Source organism: Cuculus canorus, chromosome 24, assembly GCF_017976375.1.
Source record: "Cuculus canorus isolate bCucCan1 chromosome 24, bCucCan1.pri, whole genome shotgun sequence".
Lineage (NCBI taxonomy): Eukaryota > Metazoa > Chordata > Aves > Cuculiformes > Cuculidae > Cuculus > Cuculus canorus.
The window spans coordinates 98,553-119,118 of NC_071424.1; the positions used below are offsets into that span (position 1 = coordinate 98,553).

Consider the following 20,566-nt stretch of genomic DNA (forward strand, 5'->3'; position numbering starts at 1 on the left):
CTTCAGTGGAGCAGCCACCACTGCTCTGGGCACCCTGGACCAGGGCCTCCCCACACTCACAGCAAAACATTTCTTCCTAAGATCTCATCTCAGTCTCTCTCTTTCAGCTGAAAACTGTTCCCCCTCATCCTATCCCTGCACTCGCTGATCAAGAGCCCCTCCTCAGCTTTCCTGTAGCTCCTTTAAGTTCTGTGAGACTGCTCTAAGATCTCCTCAGAGCCTTCTTTTCTCTAGGAAGACTGAGAATCCCTCATCAATGGGGACTGTGTGGGGCTGCTGGGATGGGCATGAAAGGGCTCCCAGCATGATACATGCTGATCTTCCTGGTGCTGGGGAGAGGGTTGTGGACCCACTGGGGAGCAGCTAGATATGGCAAGAGGCAGTTTGAAGCAGGATGAGTTACTGCTCAGATCAAGCCCCCTTTCAGCTGCTGAGTCCTCCCTCCCAGCCCATTTGTGGGTGCCTGAGCAGGGACCTCTCCTGCTGTGAGGGTCTGTGATGACCCTTTGGGGTGGTGCCATCCATGCAGGTGTTTGCTGCAGACACAAGGGAAGACCTAGGCATAAGGACGGACACTGGTTGCTTCTCTAGGGCAGCAAAGCAGCTGCCCCATGGACCTCTGCCAGCCCCAGCCTGGGCTTTTGCTTTGCACCAGTTTCCACCAGACTGGGCTGCTGGGCAGGATCTGCCCTGTCACCATTCCACAGAGCTGAAGGAGAAGGCTCCATCCAAAAGCCACGTCCTCTGCAGCCACGCTGGACCAAAGACCCTGCTCCTTGGCTGCGGGGAACTCAGCCGACCCTAGATAAGCACTTAAAGGCCCTTCAAAGAGCAGAGTTACTGGGGCAACTCCAATGTCCCCCCCTTCAGCTGCCACATCATTTCCATCAGAGTGTCTGCCAAGCTGCCTAATGAAGAGCTTAATGAAGATTAGCAGTGGCCCTTTGCTCTGCTCCACGCTGCACGGGGCTGGGACAATGCAGTGGGTGAGGAGGCTGCGGGTGCATTGACAAGACCTCTGCCCACTGGTGGGGGTGGCCAGGGTGTCCCTGCCTGCCCAGCAAGCACTGGCAGACGGGTCCAATGTCTGGGGTGGCTGGGCATGTGGGCTGTGATCTGCCTGTGAGAGAGAAGAACATTTTTACAGCAGTGGGTGGCTGTGTGTGCACAAGGCTGCCCAGTGCTGTGAAGAGCAGCCCATGGGGCTGCTGTGCACACCCTGCCCACCCTGGGGTGTCCCAACCCCATAGGACACATTCCTAGCAACAACATCTCTCCTGCTAGAGGATGGAGCAGGGCCATGGCCCCCCAAGTTGAGTCGTAAATGGGGTGTATCAAGCAGCCCCCCTACCCCAGAGCATGTGGGTGCACACAGGGGTAGATGGGGGATATGTCTCTTCTACCCCAGCAGGGGGAGCAGTGCTTCCCCCTGCTCTGCCTTCACACCAGCTCCCCCTCCCCAAACCACCCCTATGTTTCCAAAGCAACGAGGGGCGAGAGGCTCTGAGCCCTGCGGGAGGCGAAGGGGGTGGATGAGCTGATAATTACAAACCATCTGGCTGCCGGGATGGGCTTGTGCAGACCACCAAGCCCTGGGGAACAGCTGGTCCCCCCACGCCCTCCCTGGGGCTGGGATGCTCATTGAACCCCAAAGTTATACCTGGTTGAAACCCTGAAGATCGGCAAAGAAGGGCTCCTGGTACTTTGCCATTCCTTCATGTCTGGGGATGGCTACAGCTGGAAATTGCTCTCTGGCTTGGCAGGACCTGGACTGGTTGGGGCAGGGATGGACCTGGCGGTGTCCCCTCTGCCCAGGGCTGTGTCCATGGGGACAGCAGGGCAGGAAGTATAGCATGCTCTCCATCCCATCCCCCATAGCCCCAGACACAGCCTGGGCTGTTGGAGGGCAGCCACCACTGGGGCTGGCTCTCCCCCGAAGATGATGTAAGGTCCCAGTGGGGGGCTGCTGGCTTGATTGGCCACATCCTGCCTCTCCCCTCAGCAGTGGCAGTGCCAAGCCCCTCTGCAGCCCCCCTGCCCAATCTCTCCACACATTAAAAGCTTAGTAGTCCTTCCCCAGCCACTGCACCAGCCTGCAGGAGTGGACTGGGCTTCTCCCATGCCAGGGAGGAGGGGAAGGTCCATCCATACCATCTTCCTTCTGATCCTCCAGCACTGAGCAGAGCCCCGCTGGGCTGGGGTGAGTTGTGGGCAGGGCTGTGGATTGGGAGCTGGTGATGCGTGCTGGGGGCCCACCACACTTGTAAAGGTTTAATCTGTGGACAACCAGTAGAAACTGGGGAGCAGCATCCTCAGTCTGGGGTGCAGAAGCTCTGGGCTCTGTTCCTGCTTTTGCATTTGGTTTAGGAGAACGACGCGTAGGTGGGTGCTGGGCCCTCTGCCTGCTCTGCTCTGGGTGCAAGTGTGGGTGGGCAGCGCGCTTGTGGGTGATGCTGCAGCACTGGGTGCGTTGTGGGTGCTGAGAACCTGTGCAGATTCCCTTTGGGAATGGAACCCAGTGGGTTTGGGTATGAGGCTGCCAGGTGCATCCTGGCTAGGGTGCAGAGGTAGGGTTGTCCCTGTGCAGGACATCCCCAGGACTGAGTCACAGGGACACTGTGGCCTCCAGTCTCCCTGATGCTGGCTTGATGAGGATGCTGGAGGCTGAGAAACTGCACCTCAGGGCTTTGGACCTGGGTGTAGGATCAGGGGTGACCGAAGAGAAGGATTCCAGGGCTCATTTCTGCTTGGCTTCTGGGTTTATTGGGCCAGCGACCAGCTTCACCCATCATCTCGAGGAGCCAGAGCAGGACCCTAGCCCCCTCCTCACCTTCTGACTCCCTCACCATCTCTTTGGGTCTCGGAAAGCCAGGAAGGGAGGGCAGCCCAGCACGGCTGCAGGGCCTCTCCTGCACAGCCATCCAGCCAAGCGTGAAATGGGCTAAAAAGAAAAGGCATGGCACAATGTTCCTGGGCTGGGAGCAGTTCCTGGGCTGTGGTGGTCACAGTCCCCACCACAGCTGCAGAGCAGAGCTGGCTGTGGCCAGTGTGCTGGTCCTGGCTTCCCATCCATCTTTGCTTTCACCACTTTGCAACTATTTCAGGGCACGCAGTCCCATCCTGCCCTTGTTGGAGCCTTGTGCCCCTGGGGGTCACCAGAGCTGCCCTCAGAGTGATGAACCCAGCCTGCTGCAGGATGCAGACCCTAGCCTGGCTGGGCATCACTAGCCTGTGTCTGGGGGCCACTTGGGCTGTCCCAGCCAAGGAGAGAAGGAAGACGGAGAAGCCAAAAGCTGATCTTGCACTCTATGGAAATCTGGACAACTATGACCTGACGGACAACTACGGTGAAATCCTTGACCTGAGCAACTATGAGGAGCTCTATGACTATGGTGACCTTGCTCCAAAGGTGAGGGGGATGCAGGAGAGCACCCAGAGCATGGGCCAGGTCTTCCCTGGGTGCATCCTGAGAAAGGGGTTTGGTCCAAGGGATAGATGGAGAACCAGCCTCTTGCACAAGCCTGCAAGCCCCGGTAGCTCTTCCACCCCTGTTGCTGGTGGCAGGAAAGGCTTTACCTGACTCCGACTTCCACCAGCTTCTTTCTCCCCTGCCAGCACCTGGTTGAGCGTCTCTGCAGGAAGCCAGGACATGAGGCTTCCTGCAACCCTCTGGGCAAAAAAGAGAGGGGAGTTCTTGAATCCCTGGGCTAGGAGAGCTCTTCAAGGAGGAACTGCCTTTCCAATAAGACCTATCCAGTGAACTTGACCCCTTGATCCTCAAGCTCTGGAGAGCAGTGGGAGGACTCACTCGGCTGCCCCAGCCCTCACTCCCAGGCTGTGTTTGCAGATCGAGGTTGGCACCCTGGCTCCTCGACCCAAGGACCGCATGGCTCTCCCAAACCTGGACACCGTGCCTGAAACCCCAAAGCTGCAGCCTCTGAGCACCACCAGCCCCGTTTACCCAGCACCCATCCCCATGCAGGGTAAGTGCAGACCCCTGAGTGCAGCACGACGGTGCAAACAGTGGGGTTTAGTCCCCATGGGATGCAGCCACATGTTCCAGCTGTGGCAGGGCTGGTGCTCTGGAGAAAAGGGAGCAAATCTTTTACCACTAGCAGACAGCAGCAGTTATTTGCTCTGCCCGGGGTGTTGGGGGTGCATCTTATCGCACAGCAGGCAGGAGGGCTGCAGTAAGACATTTCTGGGAAACAAGAGCTCCAGCAAAGCAGCAACATTTTAATGAGCAGAGGCATTGCAACAGTCGGACAGAGTAGCAATTAGATTAGTGACAATTAAAATCCTGTAGCGAGGGATAAATATCTTTATTCATTTTCTGTCACTCTGGACTGGGACAAATTAAGTAGGAGGCAAAGGGAAATTGTTGCCTTGCTGCTTTGAACTCCCCCACTAATGGATGCTGAGGCTCACGGGTGCTGCGGGAGAGGAGAGGGAGAATGAGGGGGTGGGGAACCTGGCTTTACCCTTCCTGCCACCCCTGCCTGGGACGCTCACACAGCTGAGACAGATGTTTTTGGTCATGTTTTATTCTGTGGAAAAAAATAAGGGGGCCAAATGATCCCTGGTTGTAAAGCTGCTGTGCTTGGCAAACTTACATCTCCTTCTGTCTCATGGGAGGTATTTGGCCCTAAGAAACTTCATTTATTAGCAGTTCTTTTAGCTAGGAGTTTCTGGCCTTTGATGAGGTGCCCTGGGCTGTTTTGCTGATGAAGGTGCTGGGGCTGTGACAGATCCAGGTGCTAAAGACTTTGTGTACCCACAGCATGGGCAGGGGTGGGCACATCCACTGATCTCCCTGCATGCTGGGGTGCTTTGGGGGTGGGAGAGCCATGCCGTGCCATGCCATGCCATGCCGTGCCATGCCATGCTATGTGCTACCTCTGCACCCCCAGGCCTGCCCAGCTGCCTGCTCTGCCTGTGCATCGGCACCTCTGTCTACTGCGACGATGCCAACCTGGAGCACATCCCGCTGCTGCCACGGGAGACAACCTACCTCTATGCCCGCTTCAACCGCATTGGTGCCATCCGGGCCAGTGATTTCACCGGGCTGAGTATGTTGAGGCAAGGAAAAAGCCAGGCTTTGCAGTGGGGCACAGGGGGAATAAGCAGTTCTGTGTGGGTTCCTGTTCATCTCCTCCCTTCTCTCGCACCAGAGAAGCTGAAGCGAATAGACCTGAGCAGCAATTTCATCTCCTGGGCAGATGCGGATGCCTTCCACCTGCTGCCCAGCCTGCAGGAGCTCATTCTACCTGAGAACAGGCTGACAGCGTTGCCCGAGCTGCCCCGCAGCATCATCCACCTGGATGCCCGTCTCAACAGGATCCCCAGCACCGGCCTCCGACCTGAAGCTTTCCGGGTGGGTGCTGGGGTTGCCAGCCCACTGGATGATTCCAGGCTGGTTTTAGCCTAAACCTGTCAAGCCAAGGGGTAAAAGGGATAGTGCAGAGTGCCAGAGCAGTGCTGGGAGCAGGGAGGTTCATCTCCCTCCTCTTCCTGCAGGATCTGAAGCAGCTGCAGTTTCTCCATCTGTCCGATAACCAGCTGGACTATATCCCAGCACCCCTGCCTGAGAGCCTGCGCTCCCTGCACCTCCAGGTGAGATGAGCCCAGACCCAGGCTTGGTTGTACCTGAGTCTAGCAGAGCCCACCACCACCTCCTTCTCCTCTCCCTCCTCCTCCCCAGCACTCTGGATCTGATTTTGTCCATTGCCTCCCCGGCCAGAACAACAACATCCAGACCATGCATGAGGACACGTTCTGTGACAGCCGAGACCACAGCCAGATCCGCAGGGCACTGGAGGACATCCGCCTTGATGGCAACCCCATCAACCTCAGCCTCTTCCCCAATGCCTATTTCTGCCTTCCCCGCCTGCCCACGGGCCGCTTCTTCTGACCCCCAGACTCCCTTGGACCCTGCTGCCTCAAGGAAAATGTGGGGTTAAAACAAGTGCATTTAACCCTGGTGTGAGCTGAGCCTCCGTTTAAGGGTGAACTCAGTTCTGGGGCAAAAGGAGCAGGGGATGGGCAACTCTAATAAAACCAAGACTTTCAAAATGCATTCAATGTCTTGTTCTCAACAGCAAGAACAGCAGAAGGCCCTTGCCCAGCCCCAGCCTAGCAGCTGCTTTGCGAACCGTTTTGGTTTGCAAAGATGAGACTTCCCTGTGTTCCAATAGTTCCTCGATTCCCTCCTGGGACCTCAGGTAGATCTCTCTGTGTGTGCTTTCAGGGTTTCCTGGCCAGGGACTAGGAGCTGACTTGCTCCAGAGGTGATTTATGGCCACATCAGGTTTGGCTGGCGTGATCAAGCTGTCCCCAGGTCCATCAGGTGGGTCTATGTGGCTCTGCAGGAGGAGAGTTGCACACCCACGTGTGAGTTGTGGCCACTGCTGAGCTGTCCCCAGGTGCTCCAAAAGAGGATGCAATACCTCAGCAGGGGACAACTAGAGTCCTCCATCACCTCACCCCAGACTCTTTGCAGCCCCTTGGCCCCTGCTCCATGCAGGGCCTTGACCCTTATGGGCACTGGGAACCATCCTGGTACCCACTGATGTCTCCAGCATGAGCTCTGCCCGGAGGGAGGGTCTCCTGGCTTCTTCAGCTGCAGCTTATGAGCCAAACGGCCCTTGGCCTGGCAAGAAAAAATCACTTGGATGTAGTTAAAATATCTTGTATCATCCCAGCTTTCAACACCCAAAAAGAGCTGCCCAGTGGCGAGATATTTTAAATGTAATGTATGCATCCTCTATATTTTTATACACATGTAAGAAACACGCATACCGTGAGAGGAGTGACACATCCCCGGAGAATCCAAACTGAAACCACTGAGCTCAGCCCACATCCCCAGCCTTGGGGAGGCAAACTAAGGCAGCTGGAGAAAACCTCACAAGAAGATCCAGCTTCTCATATATGTGCACACTGCAAACGCTGCTGGGTGCTTGCACCTGTAAGCCTACTTTGGCACAGCATGGACACAGGTGTGCCAGTGGAGCACATGCTCTCTCCCCTTTCCTTTCCTTTTCCACATAAAATCCAACTCAGACATGGATTATGTAACTCCAAAAGCCAGGGCCCTTGGTAAATGTGAATTTTGAGCTGTTCCAGCCTTTCCTTTCAGGGTAGAATTAAAATGCCAGGATTTATTGCTGCTGTTGTCACGTCCACCTTGAAACTGTATCTCTGTATCCACGGCTGTCTATCCCCCTCTCTCTCCTCCTTCCCATTCATCCTTCCTTCCGACACCCTTGCACTGTCCTTTACCCCGGTGATTTCATCTGCTCCCGTGGGATGAGTTATTGCTGTGAGTTCTGCTCTAGCGGGATGGAGTTGGCCAACTTTTCCCAACCGTGAGCCCCAGTCCTTCGCATTCATCCCACTAGATGGCAAGACAGAGTGTTTAGAAAAGCCTGACCTTAACTTCGGACCGCAAACTCACTCGCTGCTGTTTACATCCCTTCTAGGGTGGGTTTAGAATCTCTCCCTCATGCCCATGCAGCTGGGGAATAGCCCAGGTGCTCAGTGTTGGCAGACGAAGGATTAAAAGGAGCTGCAGAGGGGAGGAGGGTTTGTCTCCTGTGAGAGGGGAGTGAGGTAGGTGGAGGCATGAGTTTGAGGGTAAGGGGGCTGCTGGCTTTGTGGAAGTGAAATGTATTGAGGAGCAATGAGGGGGCTTTGCTAGGGGAGAGTTGAGATTCAGTGATGCTGTTTCATTGTGTGTGGCTTTCAGGTCCCCTTGCAATCCTGGGGAGGAGGGAATGGGCTGGGGCAGCAGATTTCCGTCTTTCCAAAGCCTTGGAGGGGGGCAGGCAGGCCCTTTCTTTGGGAGGGGGCTGCTAGCAGCTCAGCCCTCTGTTTTGCTGCTGCAGTTAACTCAGCTCTTGTGTCCTTGCTGCTGCCAAGGGGGGGGGGGGAAGAAACCAGTAACTGTCTTTGCAGTATGGTGTGGGGAACAGCAGCCTTCTGCTGCTGCTGGCACTGCAGCCCTTTCCCACCCTGCTGAAGTGCCTCATCCCCTCCACAGGGATCGGCTGCCCCCAGGACCTCCCTGGGCACCCTGACAGGGCTGGATGGAGCTGGTGTGGAGGCACAGAGCCTTCCCTGGGGCTGGAGATGACAGTGAGCATTTGAGGGGCTCTGCTTGAGCCCTCCTGCCAGCAGAACAGCCCTGCTTCAGCTCAGTCTGGCTCAGCAACGTGTCCAAGATCTCGCTACCTCTTCTGTCACCCTTGCTGCCTGCTGTCCCATGTCCCTTAGGTTGTGCCCAGGCAGCTGGGAGTCCTGGCTCCTCTCCAACCCCCGATGTCTGCAGCTCTACCCAGCCTATGCCTCTGCTTGCGCCATTCCTGAGGTGCAGGGTCACTGCCTACCCTCTGGGACCTGCTTGCATTTAAAAGGCGTTTCTGTGGCAGAGGCTTTATGCAACTGCACAGCTAGTCCCATGCACGGAAAGGACTGCGCATCTCTGCTGTGATATACATACTGCTTAACCCTAACCAGCCATGGGGACTGCCTGAGCCCAACTAATGGGGCCAGCAGCCAAGCAGACCTGCAGCAAGGATGCAGGGCCAGGCAGCAGCACAGGAGGGAGTGGAGCAGCCAGAGAGCAGGATTAGCGCAGGGCCCATGTAAGAAGCTGTGAGCTGGAGTTGCACAAAGGCAAAGCGTGACTCTTATCTCGAGGGTGTTTGTTGAGTAACAACAGAAGCTGCAGGGCTTCAAAGTAGTGTTTGATAGGAAATGGTGGCAGCCCTGTTGATGGAGACAATTAAATGGTGCAGGATGGGGGGAGCACCAGGAGCAGTCTTGATTGGAGATGATGGATAAGACAAGCAGATGCTCCCAGACTGGTTTGTACATGCCAGGAGCTGCTTCCCAATCCCTACAGGGTGTGCAGGGAGGGACAGGGAGGAATGTCCCCAGCTGGATCCCTGGCTGCTCTCTCGCTGGGCACACAGCAGGCTCTTGGGTAGAGGGCTCATGTATTGCCCGTTCCCGTCCTACCTCACCCAGAGAGCGCCTCTGTGTGTAATTCACTCAGCTCTCCTCCATCTCTCTGCCGCTCAAGGTCACCTTCCTCGCTGGGGCTGGATTTTCACATATTGATTGCTTGGCTCTAACAGCTAATGTCTTGGTAAGCTCCCGATCTCACGCCAGCTCTCTGGGAGAAGTGTCTCCATATGGGCCTCCCTCCTCTTCGATCCTGCCCTCTCCCTCCATGTTCTCCTCCCAGCCCCAGCCATGCGTCACTAACCAGCACCAAAACAGAGACAGGAAAGTCTTGTCTTTCACAGAGCAGTACCCTTCTCCCTCCTCTGCCTCTCTGTCTCCTCAGGAACGTGACATGAGCACACTTCTTCTCTTGGGCTGATTTAGGAGGAGCTGGGACAGCACGTGGTGTTGTTGCAGGGACTCGGCATGCTGCTTCACCTGTCCATGAACTACCTCCAACTTCTTCTCTACTCTCGTCCCACCAGCATGACCAAGATCTGGTTGTGCTGTGCTGGGCGTGTCCCTTGGCCACCAACAGGAGATAGAGCCATCCTTCTGCAGTCAGGGCAGGGCGAGGTGGATCAGGTCAGGAGCAGAGTGGCTAGGGTTAGGGACCTGAATCCAGAGCCGGAGTAGCGGGAGGAGGATGGAGACTGTTAGACCCTGAAAGACCTAGGCAAGCTGGTAAAAGGCCACAGATATAACCCAGGTCTACACATCTGGGTCAGTGGCAGCATCTGTGCCAGCCCTAACCCCCACCTGTGCCCAGGCTAGGCAACCAGTGGATTTATTGGCCAAGTGCAAAATCAGTGGTAGGATGGAAAAAGGACACTGAACTGTGGATGCTGATGAGATCCTGACTTCTACCAGCCTAGAAATCACCCTTAAATGCTGTTAGGGAAGAAGCACCGTGGCCCAGCTCTCTTAGTGAGTGATATGTTATGGATGATAACAGCTTTATTTATAGCACTTAACTGGCTGTTGGCTCAAGGCACTGATTTGTGCTTAGCGTGCGATCTTTTAGGGTGGCTGTTTGTGCAGCTCATGGCTGGAAGACTCGCACAGCCCCACCAAAGCTCCTGCTGTGTGACATTGGGGCAGGACTTTGTCCGGATTTGATGTGTTCCACTCCCTGTCCCCAGCCCAGGCCACTGGCTGGGACCCAGGCTCACCGAGACTGACCAGAAACTCAGTTTTCTGCCTATATTTATGCAGCATCTCATCTGGAGAAACCCCAATCTCTGTGCCTTGGGGTCTGAGAATTTGTACATCTCTTACACTAATGGAGTCATTAATAGTGGCCACCCGGGGAGAGCTGTGTTACCGCTCAGCTTCCAGATCTGTCCTTTTTGGGTTTTGTTGAAGGATCCCAGTGCTGGGATTCATTAGATGGAAGCTGCAAGGGCTGGGGAGATGAAAGCGTTGTTCATGAATTATCACCAGAGTGCAGACAGCTGCCCAAACCCCTTCAGGGAAACTCAACAATGGAAATAAAGAGGTGGTGGTGGGTGAAACCTGCTTGGGCTTTTCCTCTCCCCATTTTCCACTTCACCACTGGAAAAAAGAGAAGAAAAAAAATCCAAAAACAAAACGCATCAAGAGGAAGGGAAAGAAGAAAATGCATTCTTTTCTTCTTCACACCCTTCCCTCCTCCTGCCAAATTGTGACTATATAGCATAAAAATAAGCTGTGGAATATCGCACCCCCCCCCCCTCCCTGCAGCTGACTGTGGGTCTCCTAAAGGCCTGTGGGGTGTCTGCAGCATCCCAGGGCTTTCCCAGCTCTTCTCTTCCACCCTGCTCTAGAACAAGAGGTTCTGGGACTCCTTGCCATGAGCTGTTCCAGGATGGGGGATGTGACCAATATACAGCTATTATTAGTGCCATTGCGTTAGGTCTTGTCAACAGGAACCCTGACACCTTAGAAAGGCTCTGTGAAGGGAAACACATGTCCTCTGGATAGGAGCAACCCCAGCTTAACCCAATTCCTGCAGAGGGGACACCTCAGAGGGATCTGGTTTGGGATAAGGGGGGCTGTGGGGTGGTGGACCTGAGGAGAGGGGAGTCACTGTCTCCCAAGGAGATGTGGATGGTCCAGAGGATGCTTGAGCCTGTGGTATGTGAGCTGATGTCCTCGTTGCAGCTAGGAGTGATAGTCCTTGCTTCTACTGGTCGGGGGTGAAAGCTGCTTGGTGTCTCCCCGAAATGTGGGCATTTCCACCCTGTTGCTGCCAGCCTTGAGGCACCTGGATCCTCCCCCTGAGCAGTCCTGGCCTCTTGCTGCAGCGGGAAGGGCTTGTCCAGCGTCATTTCCAAGGTGACTCTGTTCCTGCACCACCTCCTATCCACTGGCTGAGCACATCAAAGTGTCTGACTGAGAAGAAATGATGCGATGGAGAAAAATTTCAATAAGTCTGGCTCTTCCATGCTGTCAGCCAGGCTTTTCCAGGGCTGTCGGGGCAAGGACCACGCTGTGTGTGCAGCTCTACCCCAGCAGGGATTCACCTCCCGGCACAGGGCTTCCCCACTCCTGGCTTTGTGTTTTAATTGACCTGATGCCAAGCTCAATCAAGGATGAATTGGGTGCTCAAATGTTGATTTAGGGGTGATGCACCCATAAAGAAGAGCTTGGCATGGCAGCAGTGAGTGTGTTGGTATGCCCTGGAGCCTGAGCCAGGAGGAGGAGAGCTGAGCTTGGCATGTCTGATTGATTGCCTTCTTTTAAAATAACCAACCGGGGCCTGGATCTTCCGTTTCTGTAGGATGTGGAAAACCTGGAGAGGGGGAAGAGAAAAACAGCTTTGAGAGAGTGAGTGCAAGTATTGCTAATTTATGATCAGAGAACTATATGTTTGAGTTTGACAATAACAGGGAAAGGACCTGGTGTTCAGTCAATGATAAATCTGTTTTATCGGGTGCTTTTGAAAAGGCTTCCCCACAGGGCAAATTGTGGGAACACAGAACATAATTACCCCAAATTCCAATTTGAGTAATTATTTCTACCTACCTGTCACTCCTCTGGTGCTTTGAGCTGGTTGCAGAGGTTTTTGCTTTCCCTTGTGCCTCTGCTTAAAAGCCAAAGCCATTGTGCAGCACTGCTAGGTTCTCTGAAGAGCTGGGCCAGCCCTGCCGGCAGGGAGCCACTTCCCTGCAAGACTTTGGGGCTTGCTGCTGTCCCACTCCACTCTGGGAGTTGTCCTTTCACTGCCATTTTTCAATGGCTGCTGAGTAGGGACCATCCGATGTTGCATCGACTTCCCCCCGCCCCTTCCCCCCCCGCCCCCCCGGATCTCTCCCTGGACTGGGTGATGAGGATGGAGGTTGGAGGGCTGCTGGGTACATCCAGTCCTGTGCCCGTTCTCCCCATCCCCCATGGCTCTGTGCTGTGACAGTGAGGTAATCGAGGGTTTTACTGCAGTGGACCGTGGATAGCTTTTCTAAGCATCATCTCCTAATGCTTCCCCAAAGAGCCAGCTAGGCTACCAGGTGCATTAGGAATCGACACGCATCGCGAATGGATTGCCTGCATGCTCTCGTCCACTTCTCTGGCTGTCTCTGTGCTTGCCAGCTCCCCAGCATGACCAGAGCTGCCCAGTGCCAGCTCTACCCTCCCCTCAGGGTCACCCAAGTGATGGAGGGCATCAAGGATGGCTCCCTCCAGTTCAGAGCTGCAGCAGGCAACTCCATCCCCATCTTGGTCCCACCAGGATGGGCCATCAGCTCCAGGAGAAGCAGCCAGGCTGCACCCTCTTGCCTTCCCCCTCTGGGGACTCGCAGCAGACAGGCACTGCGGGTGGAATTGGTGATAAACGTCTGCATGGGCCAGTCAAGCAGAGAGGAAAAGAAAAAATGACCCTGTTGAGAGCAGGGATAGGCTCTGCATCTCAAGTAGCTCCCCAGGAGCTGCCAGACAGTTCCTCTTGTGAGAACAAGGGACCTGTCGTTTCCCAGAGCCACCCTCCGCAGAGAAGGAAGCAAAGGTGGTGATGGCATAGCAAGTTCAACTGCAGAAGGTGAAAGCATTTGGAAAAGGCAGTGCTCTACCTGCAGTGGTATGGAGCAGCCCTGGGGCTCACAGAGGGAGCAGCCTGGGGTCTTTTCTCTTCTGGGAGCTCCCTCCAACTCCATCAACAGATTATTCTGATTTACCTCCCCATTAACGAAAGCAGAAGCAGATCCTAAAAGGGCTCTGCAATGGAGCAGGCATCAAGCCTGTGGCTGCCAGCCCTTGTCCCTCACACTCCCAGCTCTGGGTGCTTGGGGCAAAGAGAGGATGAGACGCCATTAGATGAGGGAAACTGAGGCATGGAGTGAAAGGGCCGTTGTCCAAGGGCTCAATGAGCCATGGGAGAGGACGCCAGTCCCTGTCACCTCTGGAGCCTCATTTTTTTTTCCCTAACAAGGGGAAATGACACACAGTTAACTCAGCACAGGGATCTGAGAGTCATGGAATGGGTTGTTTTGGAAGGGACCTTAAAGCCCATCCAGTTTCAACCCCCTGCTATGGGCAGGGACACCTCCCACGGGATCAGGTTTTTCCAAGCCCCATCCAACCTGGCCTTGAACACCTCCAGGGATGGGGCAACCACCACTGCTCTGGGCAACCTGAGTCAGGGCCTCCCCACCCTCATAGTGATGAATTTTAGTTCCTAGTGATGGGATGTTGGGGTACTCCATGGGTGGGGGCTGTGAAGCCAAGATAGGGGTGACTCGAGTTAGGGACTCACTCAGCATCCTAAATGCTCTTTTGTTTGCTAAAATACAAATCATTCCATTTCCTTACCAAACTCCTGCCTGGACCCAGATCACCTTGTGCCTGCAGAAGGGACGGAGGACACATGCTGGTAGCTAGGGATGGAGGGACTCCTTGGATGGATGGACAGGGCTGCAGGGAGGCATTTCTTAGGTAAGTGGGTGGAGAAGGAGACGCAGAGGGACCTGCTGGTCTCCAACAGGTCATTAGGTGACTTGGCCAAGAAGCTAATTAGGCTGGGACGATCCACAAAGCAGTGAAGCTGAGTTTGCCATTCTCCCACCAGCTACTCTGCACGCTGCTGCTGGCACCGTGCATGGTGACGCCCAGACCTGGCAGGAGCTCATGTGGTTCCACTGATCAAAATTCCATGAAGACATGAACAAAAATCGATGGTTGTGCTTATGAATTAGTGATTGCTGAGCAGATCGATGCAGCCTGCCCCGTGCGTGCTGTATTGCTAATGAACACCAGCAGTGGGAGCGTGGGAAGAGCCGTCGAGGTTCTGCAGCAGCACCTTCTGCATCTCTGTTTATTCATGTTTTAAATACATTTATCTTGCCTTTACTCCCAAAACTACTTTAAGCAGAGTTCAGGTGATTTCCATGGAAGGGACTCGGTGCGTGCGTGCTGCAGGATGGGAGCTGCTGCTTTTTGAATGAGGCGGGACATTGGAAAGGGCTGATGGCTTTTGGCTCCATGCTGGAAGGAATGGAATCGGAGACCATCTCTGTAAATATGTATGTGGGTAATTTCTAATCGAATACCACAGTTCTCAATGTTGGTATGTGTCATTCCCATGGCATTATCCCTGCAATTAGAGTTCCCCCCCCAGTTGCATAAGAACCTCTTAGTGACTCACCGGATTTGCAGGGAGAGAGGCGAACGGTGGCTTGGAGGCAGCCGGCTGTGCCTGAGCGTGTGTGAGGTGTGAAAATCAGGTGCTCAGGTGCTCTGTGGTTTGCAGCTCACTCCTTAACAAACCTTGCTCCCAGTTGCTAGCAGTTCCACTGCTCTCCTCAGCATCACCACCAGCACCCTGGGTTGGGGATACTTGGGTGTCCCCCTGTTAGTGAGCTTCCCCATCCACTCAGCATTACTTTTACTTTTGTCCTTATTATCGTGGCTCTGTTTGTGCATTGATGACCCTTTGGGGACAATAATAGCATGTTTCAGATCGCTGATTAAAACTGCTGTGGTGTCAGAATCAATAAGCATTGGCAGATGAGACCATAATAAGTATAATAATCCCCATTAGGGGAACAAATGGGTGAGAGAGTGCAGGGCTGCTAATACAATAATGCCATGAATCTGCTTCGATCAGCTGGAACCACAGCATCCTCCTAGAGAGGGGCAGGGACCATGGTACTCCCACTCTTTACCATCCCCTCCACCAGTAGAGCCCCCCCCTTCTGGCTGCTGTGACACCTTCTGTGCCCGGGCTTGGAAACTTGGCTTTGCAACATTTAAGGCTGAAAGAGGGGAGATTGGGATGAGATCGTAGGAAGAAACGTTTTTTTTGTGAGAGTGGAGAGGCCCTGGCTCAGGTTGCCCACAGAAGTGGTGTCTGCCCCATCCCTGGAGGTGTTCAAGGCCAGGATGGATGGGGCTTGGATTACCCTGATCCAGTGGGAGGTGTCCCCGCCTATGGCAGGGGGCTGGAACTTGATGGACTTTGAGGTCCCTTCTGACACAAACCATTCTATGATCTATAAACATTAATTACTTGGGCTCTGGGAATGTGTGTGACTGGTGGCCCCAGTGTGGGAGAGGGAATGGGGCTTGGTGCAGCCTGGGGAATTACTTATCCTACCCCAAAGCTTCAAGAAAACGTAAAGACTGAGATTATCGATCAGGGGAAATTCCTGCTCTGACCCTTCCTGTCAATTTGTCTTACAGAGACTGAGTGTGGTGAGGGCCAGGAGGTAAGGGGAAGCCAATGGCATTAAAGCAGCTGCTTATTTAAAAATAAAAATCAATATGTAATTGTGGCCCCATTGATCCGTGGCTCCACTGCTGTGGCTCTCCACTGCGCTTTGATCAGCTTTCGTGGTGGTGGAGAAGAAAGTCCCAGCAGCTGGGGGCTATTAAATGATAGCAAACACTTTTCAGGTGAAAACTATAGAATTTTTACCTTAAATAAACCCAAACAGAGAAGCAGTGGGCGTGGGGGACCTTGGGACTGGGCATGCTCATAGAATCATGGAATAGTTTGGGTTGGAAGGGACCTTAAAGCTGGAGTGACGCTTCCCTCCTCACATTGGCTGTTTGGTCCCTTCTGACTGCAGAAAGCACCTCTGACTCCCAAAATGCTGCTGGCCAAGGTCTGCTGCAAGCCCGTGGTCATGGAAATGAATTCAGTGATGGCATGATTTCAGTTTTGCAATAGAGGAGGGGGAAGCCCAGCCCGTTGGCTGCACCCGGCTTAGAGGGATGCTGGGGCAGAGTGAGGGCTCCCTAAATTTGTAGTGGGTTGCAGGAGGATCAGGAGAAATCTCTGGTTTGGATCTGCACCCAAAGAGCTGCCCTACAGAGAAGGACTTGGGGGTGCTGGTCAATGAGAAACTCGAAGCGAGCCAGCAATGTGCCCTCGCATCCCAGAAGGCCAACTATGTGCATCAAAAGAAGCATGCACAGTAGGTCAAGGGAAGGGGATTCTGCCCCTCTATTCCTCTCTTGTGAGACCTCATCTGGAGTGTTACATACAGTTCTGGAATCCTTAACATAAGAAGGAGGTGGAACTGTTGGAACAGGTTCAGAGGAGGGCTACAAAGATGATCAGAGGGCTGAAGCACCTCCCATCCGAGGACAGGCTGAGAGAGTTGGGCTTGTTCAGCCTTGAGAAGAGAAAGCTCCGAGGAGATGTTATAGCGACCTTCCAGTACCTGAAGGGGCTAAAAGAAAGCTGGAGAGGGGCTGCTCACAAAGGCTGATCCAGTGGGCAGCCTTATCCAGTGGGAGGTGTCCCTGCCCATGGCAGGGGGTTGGAACTGGGTGATTTTCAAGGTCGCTTCCAACCCAAACTATTCTATGATTCTATGAACTCTTCCAAAGATGGCATGATGAGGCTCAGAGCCTATACACATATTGAGGGCAATATCTAACCACATTCCCTGGGAGGGAGACCTGTCTGAGGCAGAACTGGTTGGTATAAACCAAATTGGTTTTGCTTGAGAAATGGAGGTTTGTTGAAACCCAGCATGTTTATAGCAAAACATTGGTTTCAACAGATTTCTGTTTCAACATGTTTTTTAGAAGCAAAAGGAAAGCTTTCCAAATTGTCAAAAGACCCTGGTTGAGCACTTTCTCGGCAGAGCATAATCCGTTTCTCAGCTCCAAATTACTTTTCTTTTTGCAATGTAAGTAAATGTATTGCAAAGTCCTCTTCTGAAAGGGGGGCTGAAATCCTACTGCAACACTTTGTGAGGATCTCGATGACAGACTGGGATTAAGTTGTTCCATTCTAGGGTCTGGTTTTCAAACAATGTCCTTTTCCCTTTCTTTATGATGACAGTTTTTTATCCTGCTGCTGGATGGTTAACAGCAGCAACTCCTTCCTGGTGTGGCAATTGCTTCATCTACCGGCACCAAATCTTAAAGGCTGGCAAGGGATCCTGCATGGGGGTAGAAAAGCTCAAATTTTGTGCTGGTTTTTTTTTCTGATGTATCCTACTTCTGCAGCATTTTTACTGGTCTTGGTCTGAGAGGGGATGTTGGTGGATGGTCTGATCCACTGCAGGTATTTCTTCCAAAGAGTTGGGTGGTGCTTTGTGGCCAGACTGCTGGAAGATCTTGTTGTTGCACTGACCCAGTAACACTTCCCTTCCGTGAGGCATGGGATGACATCTCCATTAGGTACTATCTCCATGCATACCAATTGTGTCCCTAATAGGACATTGTGTATATATGGTGCTTCAGGACATGGTTTAGTAAGCATGCTGCTGTGTTGATTGTTGGACTGGATAAGCTTAGAAGTCTTTTCCAACCTTAGTTCTATGATTCCATGAGCCTGCATCTTATTCAAGCCACTGTAATTGCAGGATGGAAATCCAGTCTGTAGTGTGGGACGCCCTGGGTACACCAAGAGCACCAACAATGTGGTCATTTTCCACGGGAGCATTGACGGAGCCAAAAGCGATACTCTCTATTGGCTGGGGAAGTTGTGTGGCCTCATCAGCATGCACAGCAGAACAGAATATGCAAACATGAGATGCATTTTGTTTATTAAACTGGCATCTCCATAGGTTTGGTATCTTCTTGACCCCCTACGTATTAATCAAACTAACAACTTCATTCCAAATTTTAGTTTTGCCATAGAGGAGGGAGAAACCCAGCTGAGAGTGATGCTGGGGCACAGCAAGGGCTACCTAAATTTGCAGTGGGATGCAGCCAGGGATGCAGGAGGATCCAGAGAAATCTCTGGTTTGGTTCTGGACCCAAAGAACTCTTTGGAAGAGGCTGCCCAGGGAAGTGGTGGAGTTACCATCCCTGGAGGGATGTGGATGTGGCATTGAGGGGCAGGGATAAATGGTGGCAAGGGTCTGTGGCCGGACTCAATCTTAAAGGTCTTTTTCAACCTAAATGCTTCTATGGGTCTAAAGCAGCACCCTCCTGCCCTGCATAAGTTTCTCCAGGCATGAGAGAGGTTTGGGTTTGGGAAGACAGAATGGAAGTAGATCTGGGAGCTCCTGTATCAGATTCTTACTGACAGTTGCATTAATGGCTCAACTCCACTTAATGAAATGGTGGCTGTGTTGGTGAACAGCCAAAATCTGACCTGCTTTTCGCTTTATTATATCTGCTTGCAGATGTCATGTAACTCTTTAATCAAATGTTTCATTGCCTCGATAGAGCAGGAAAGGATTTGGAGAAAGTAATTGAGTTGTTTGCAAACTTTTTCAGGCTCCAAGCGTGGCCGAAGCCTTCTGCTTTTCAAGAAGGGGAATTAAAGCTAGCAGCCAGGCTTAGGAGGATTTGGGCTGGGTTCTGGTTGGAGCAACGCAGGGATTTTCAGCAAATCTCGGGGGCCTGTGGAAGGGGGCATCACCTTCTTGCTGAGTCTGGTGGCACTTGCAGCCTGTGAGGGTGTGCGAATAGGGCTGGGCCCTTTGTAGTCTCCCAAGAGTTGGATTTTGGTGTCCACATGGGCTTCTGTGGCTTTGGGTCTGGTGCCTCCCTTTGCAAATAAATAGAAACCTGTAATTACAACAAGTCCATAAAAGCATCTATTTGAGAGTCTGTAATGGGTTGGCAGTGGGATATCCAGTTCCCAGCTGGAGAAGGTTTGAGGAAGGTGGAGGGATGCAGGGAAGAGCCAGGAGCTATTTTGGCTCCCTGTGCCACCCCCTTCCTCCTGCTGCTCCGACTCAAGTGCTAACAAATGCTTTACGGGGAGCTGCGCCAGCAATTCTCAGAGCACGCAGGACGAGAGCAGATCGTCAGCTACCCAGCACAGGGAAATCCCTTTGATGCTAAAGTGGCTGCAGGGGGAAGGAAGAGGAGTGGGCACAGATGCAGTGGTTCATTAAGCAGAGCCCTCGCAGGCTCCGTCACATCCTTTTGCTTTTCAGTGATAGCTGTCGGGTTTGATAATTGCGGCAGGCTGGTTTTCTGCCTTCTTGCTGGAAAAGAGGTGTCTTGCTCCATGCCACCTGCAGCAAGATGGGGTTCCTACAGTGAGGGGAGGAGGGTTGGTGCGTTCCTACCCTTAGGGGCATGGAGGGGGCTCTCATGTTGGAGGATAAACCCTGGAGTGGGACAAAGATGCTCTGCCCTTGGGGCGCAGCTGGAAGAAGGGGCAGAGTCTGTTATGGACCAAGCCCAGGGTTTTACAAGTGTCTTGTGCTCCCTGTTTTCCCCTTCCTTCTGCCTCCACAGCAAAAGGAAGAACTGGCAACATGACAAAGGCTCAAGTGGTCTCATATAGCTGCTGGGTTATTTTCTGGCAGCAGGGAGGGTCTGAGTGGTGATGCTGAGGCCGTGCAGTCTTGTCAACTGTGACGCAGATGTGTAACCGTCCCCTCAGGTCCCCATATAACAGCTTGTGCCAGCTCCTGCTGTAGCAACAGTCTCTGACTCTGCAAGCAAGCACAGGCATCTGGGGCAGGAGCATCTGTGCCAGCGTCGGGAAGCTGGCCATGAACCCTGGCTGTTGTGGGAAGGGCTGTGGTCACATCCTGGGGATGGATATCCTTGCCTGGCCCCAAATGGCTCAGGGGAGGTGGGGGGAGGACATGCTGGCTCTACCTTCCTCCTTAGACACACCCCTTTGTGTGCGAAGTGAGATGCTGACAGTGTGGAAGCTCAGGGCTGTTGCAAAGCTTGCCTCTCCCTGGGTTTTTCTGGGGCTGCCTGCAGCCAAACAGCCCTGCCTGCAGCACCAGGATGGAGGGAGCAAAAAGCTCAGAGCATGTTATCTTTCCCAAACCATCCAGGGAATGAGACACAGAGCCGGGGTTAAAACCCTGGACCAGGTCTTGGCAGATGGAGCATCTGCTCCAGCTTTGGCACAGCGCATGCTGTGACCTGAGGCAAATCCTGTCACCTTCCCTGCCCTGAGCCCTCCCATTGCCCTTGCACACAAATGTTTCTATGCATATCTGCAGACACCCAGGGACACCCAAAGCTGCTTCCTGGCATTTTTTGCAAGGGATCCTCCCTGCTGTGACTGACCCAGGTCCCCGGCTGGCAGAGCATCTCTGGTGCCAGCCCCAAACACCAGTGCAGGTTTTGGCTGGGGAGGACAATGGTTCTGCCACGGCCAGCGTGATGCTGCTCCCCCTGCAGAGGTTGTTCTGACCCCTTTCCC

General features: G+C 53.5%; 1 protein-coding gene across 2 annotated transcripts; it reads left to right on the forward strand.

The window, feature by feature from the left end:
• Positions 1 to 2,030: 2,030 nt before the first annotated feature.
• On the forward strand, positions 2,031 to 6,069 carry OPTC (opticin). Of its 2 annotated transcripts, none has more exons than XM_054087713.1 (7): positions 2,031 to 2,200; positions 3,105 to 3,409; positions 3,848 to 3,983; positions 4,911 to 5,069; positions 5,172 to 5,374; positions 5,518 to 5,613; positions 5,702 to 6,069. In XM_054087713.1, exons 2-7 carry the CDS (start codon positions 3,176 to 3,178, stop codon positions 5,909 to 5,911), a joined length of 1,038 nt encoding a protein of 345 aa, XP_053943688.1. In that variant the 5' UTR covers positions 2,031 to 2,200; positions 3,105 to 3,175; the 3' UTR covers positions 5,912 to 6,069. The 2 variants fall into 2 exon arrangements, with proteins under 2 accessions (XP_053943688.1, XP_009560353.2); XM_009562058.2 differs by having other exon boundaries at positions 2,034 to 2,200; positions 5,741 to 6,069.
• The last annotated feature ends 14,497 nt before the right edge of the window (positions 6,070 to 20,566 follow it).

Excerpts from the sequence above, each read along its gene's own strand:
- OPTC (XM_054087713.1), top strand. The coding sequence starts at position 3,176 with ATGAACCCAGCCTGCTGCAGGATGCAGACCCTAGCCTGGCTGGGCATC. Across the intron at positions 5,375-5,517 it reads TCCGACCTGAAGCTTTCCGG|GATCTGAAGCAGCTGCAGTT; the intron begins GTGGGTGCTGGG and ends CTCTTCCTGCAG. Across the intron at positions 5,614-5,701 it reads TGCGCTCCCTGCACCTCCAG|CACTCTGGATCTGATTTTGT; the intron begins GTGAGATGAGCC and ends CCTCCTCCCCAG.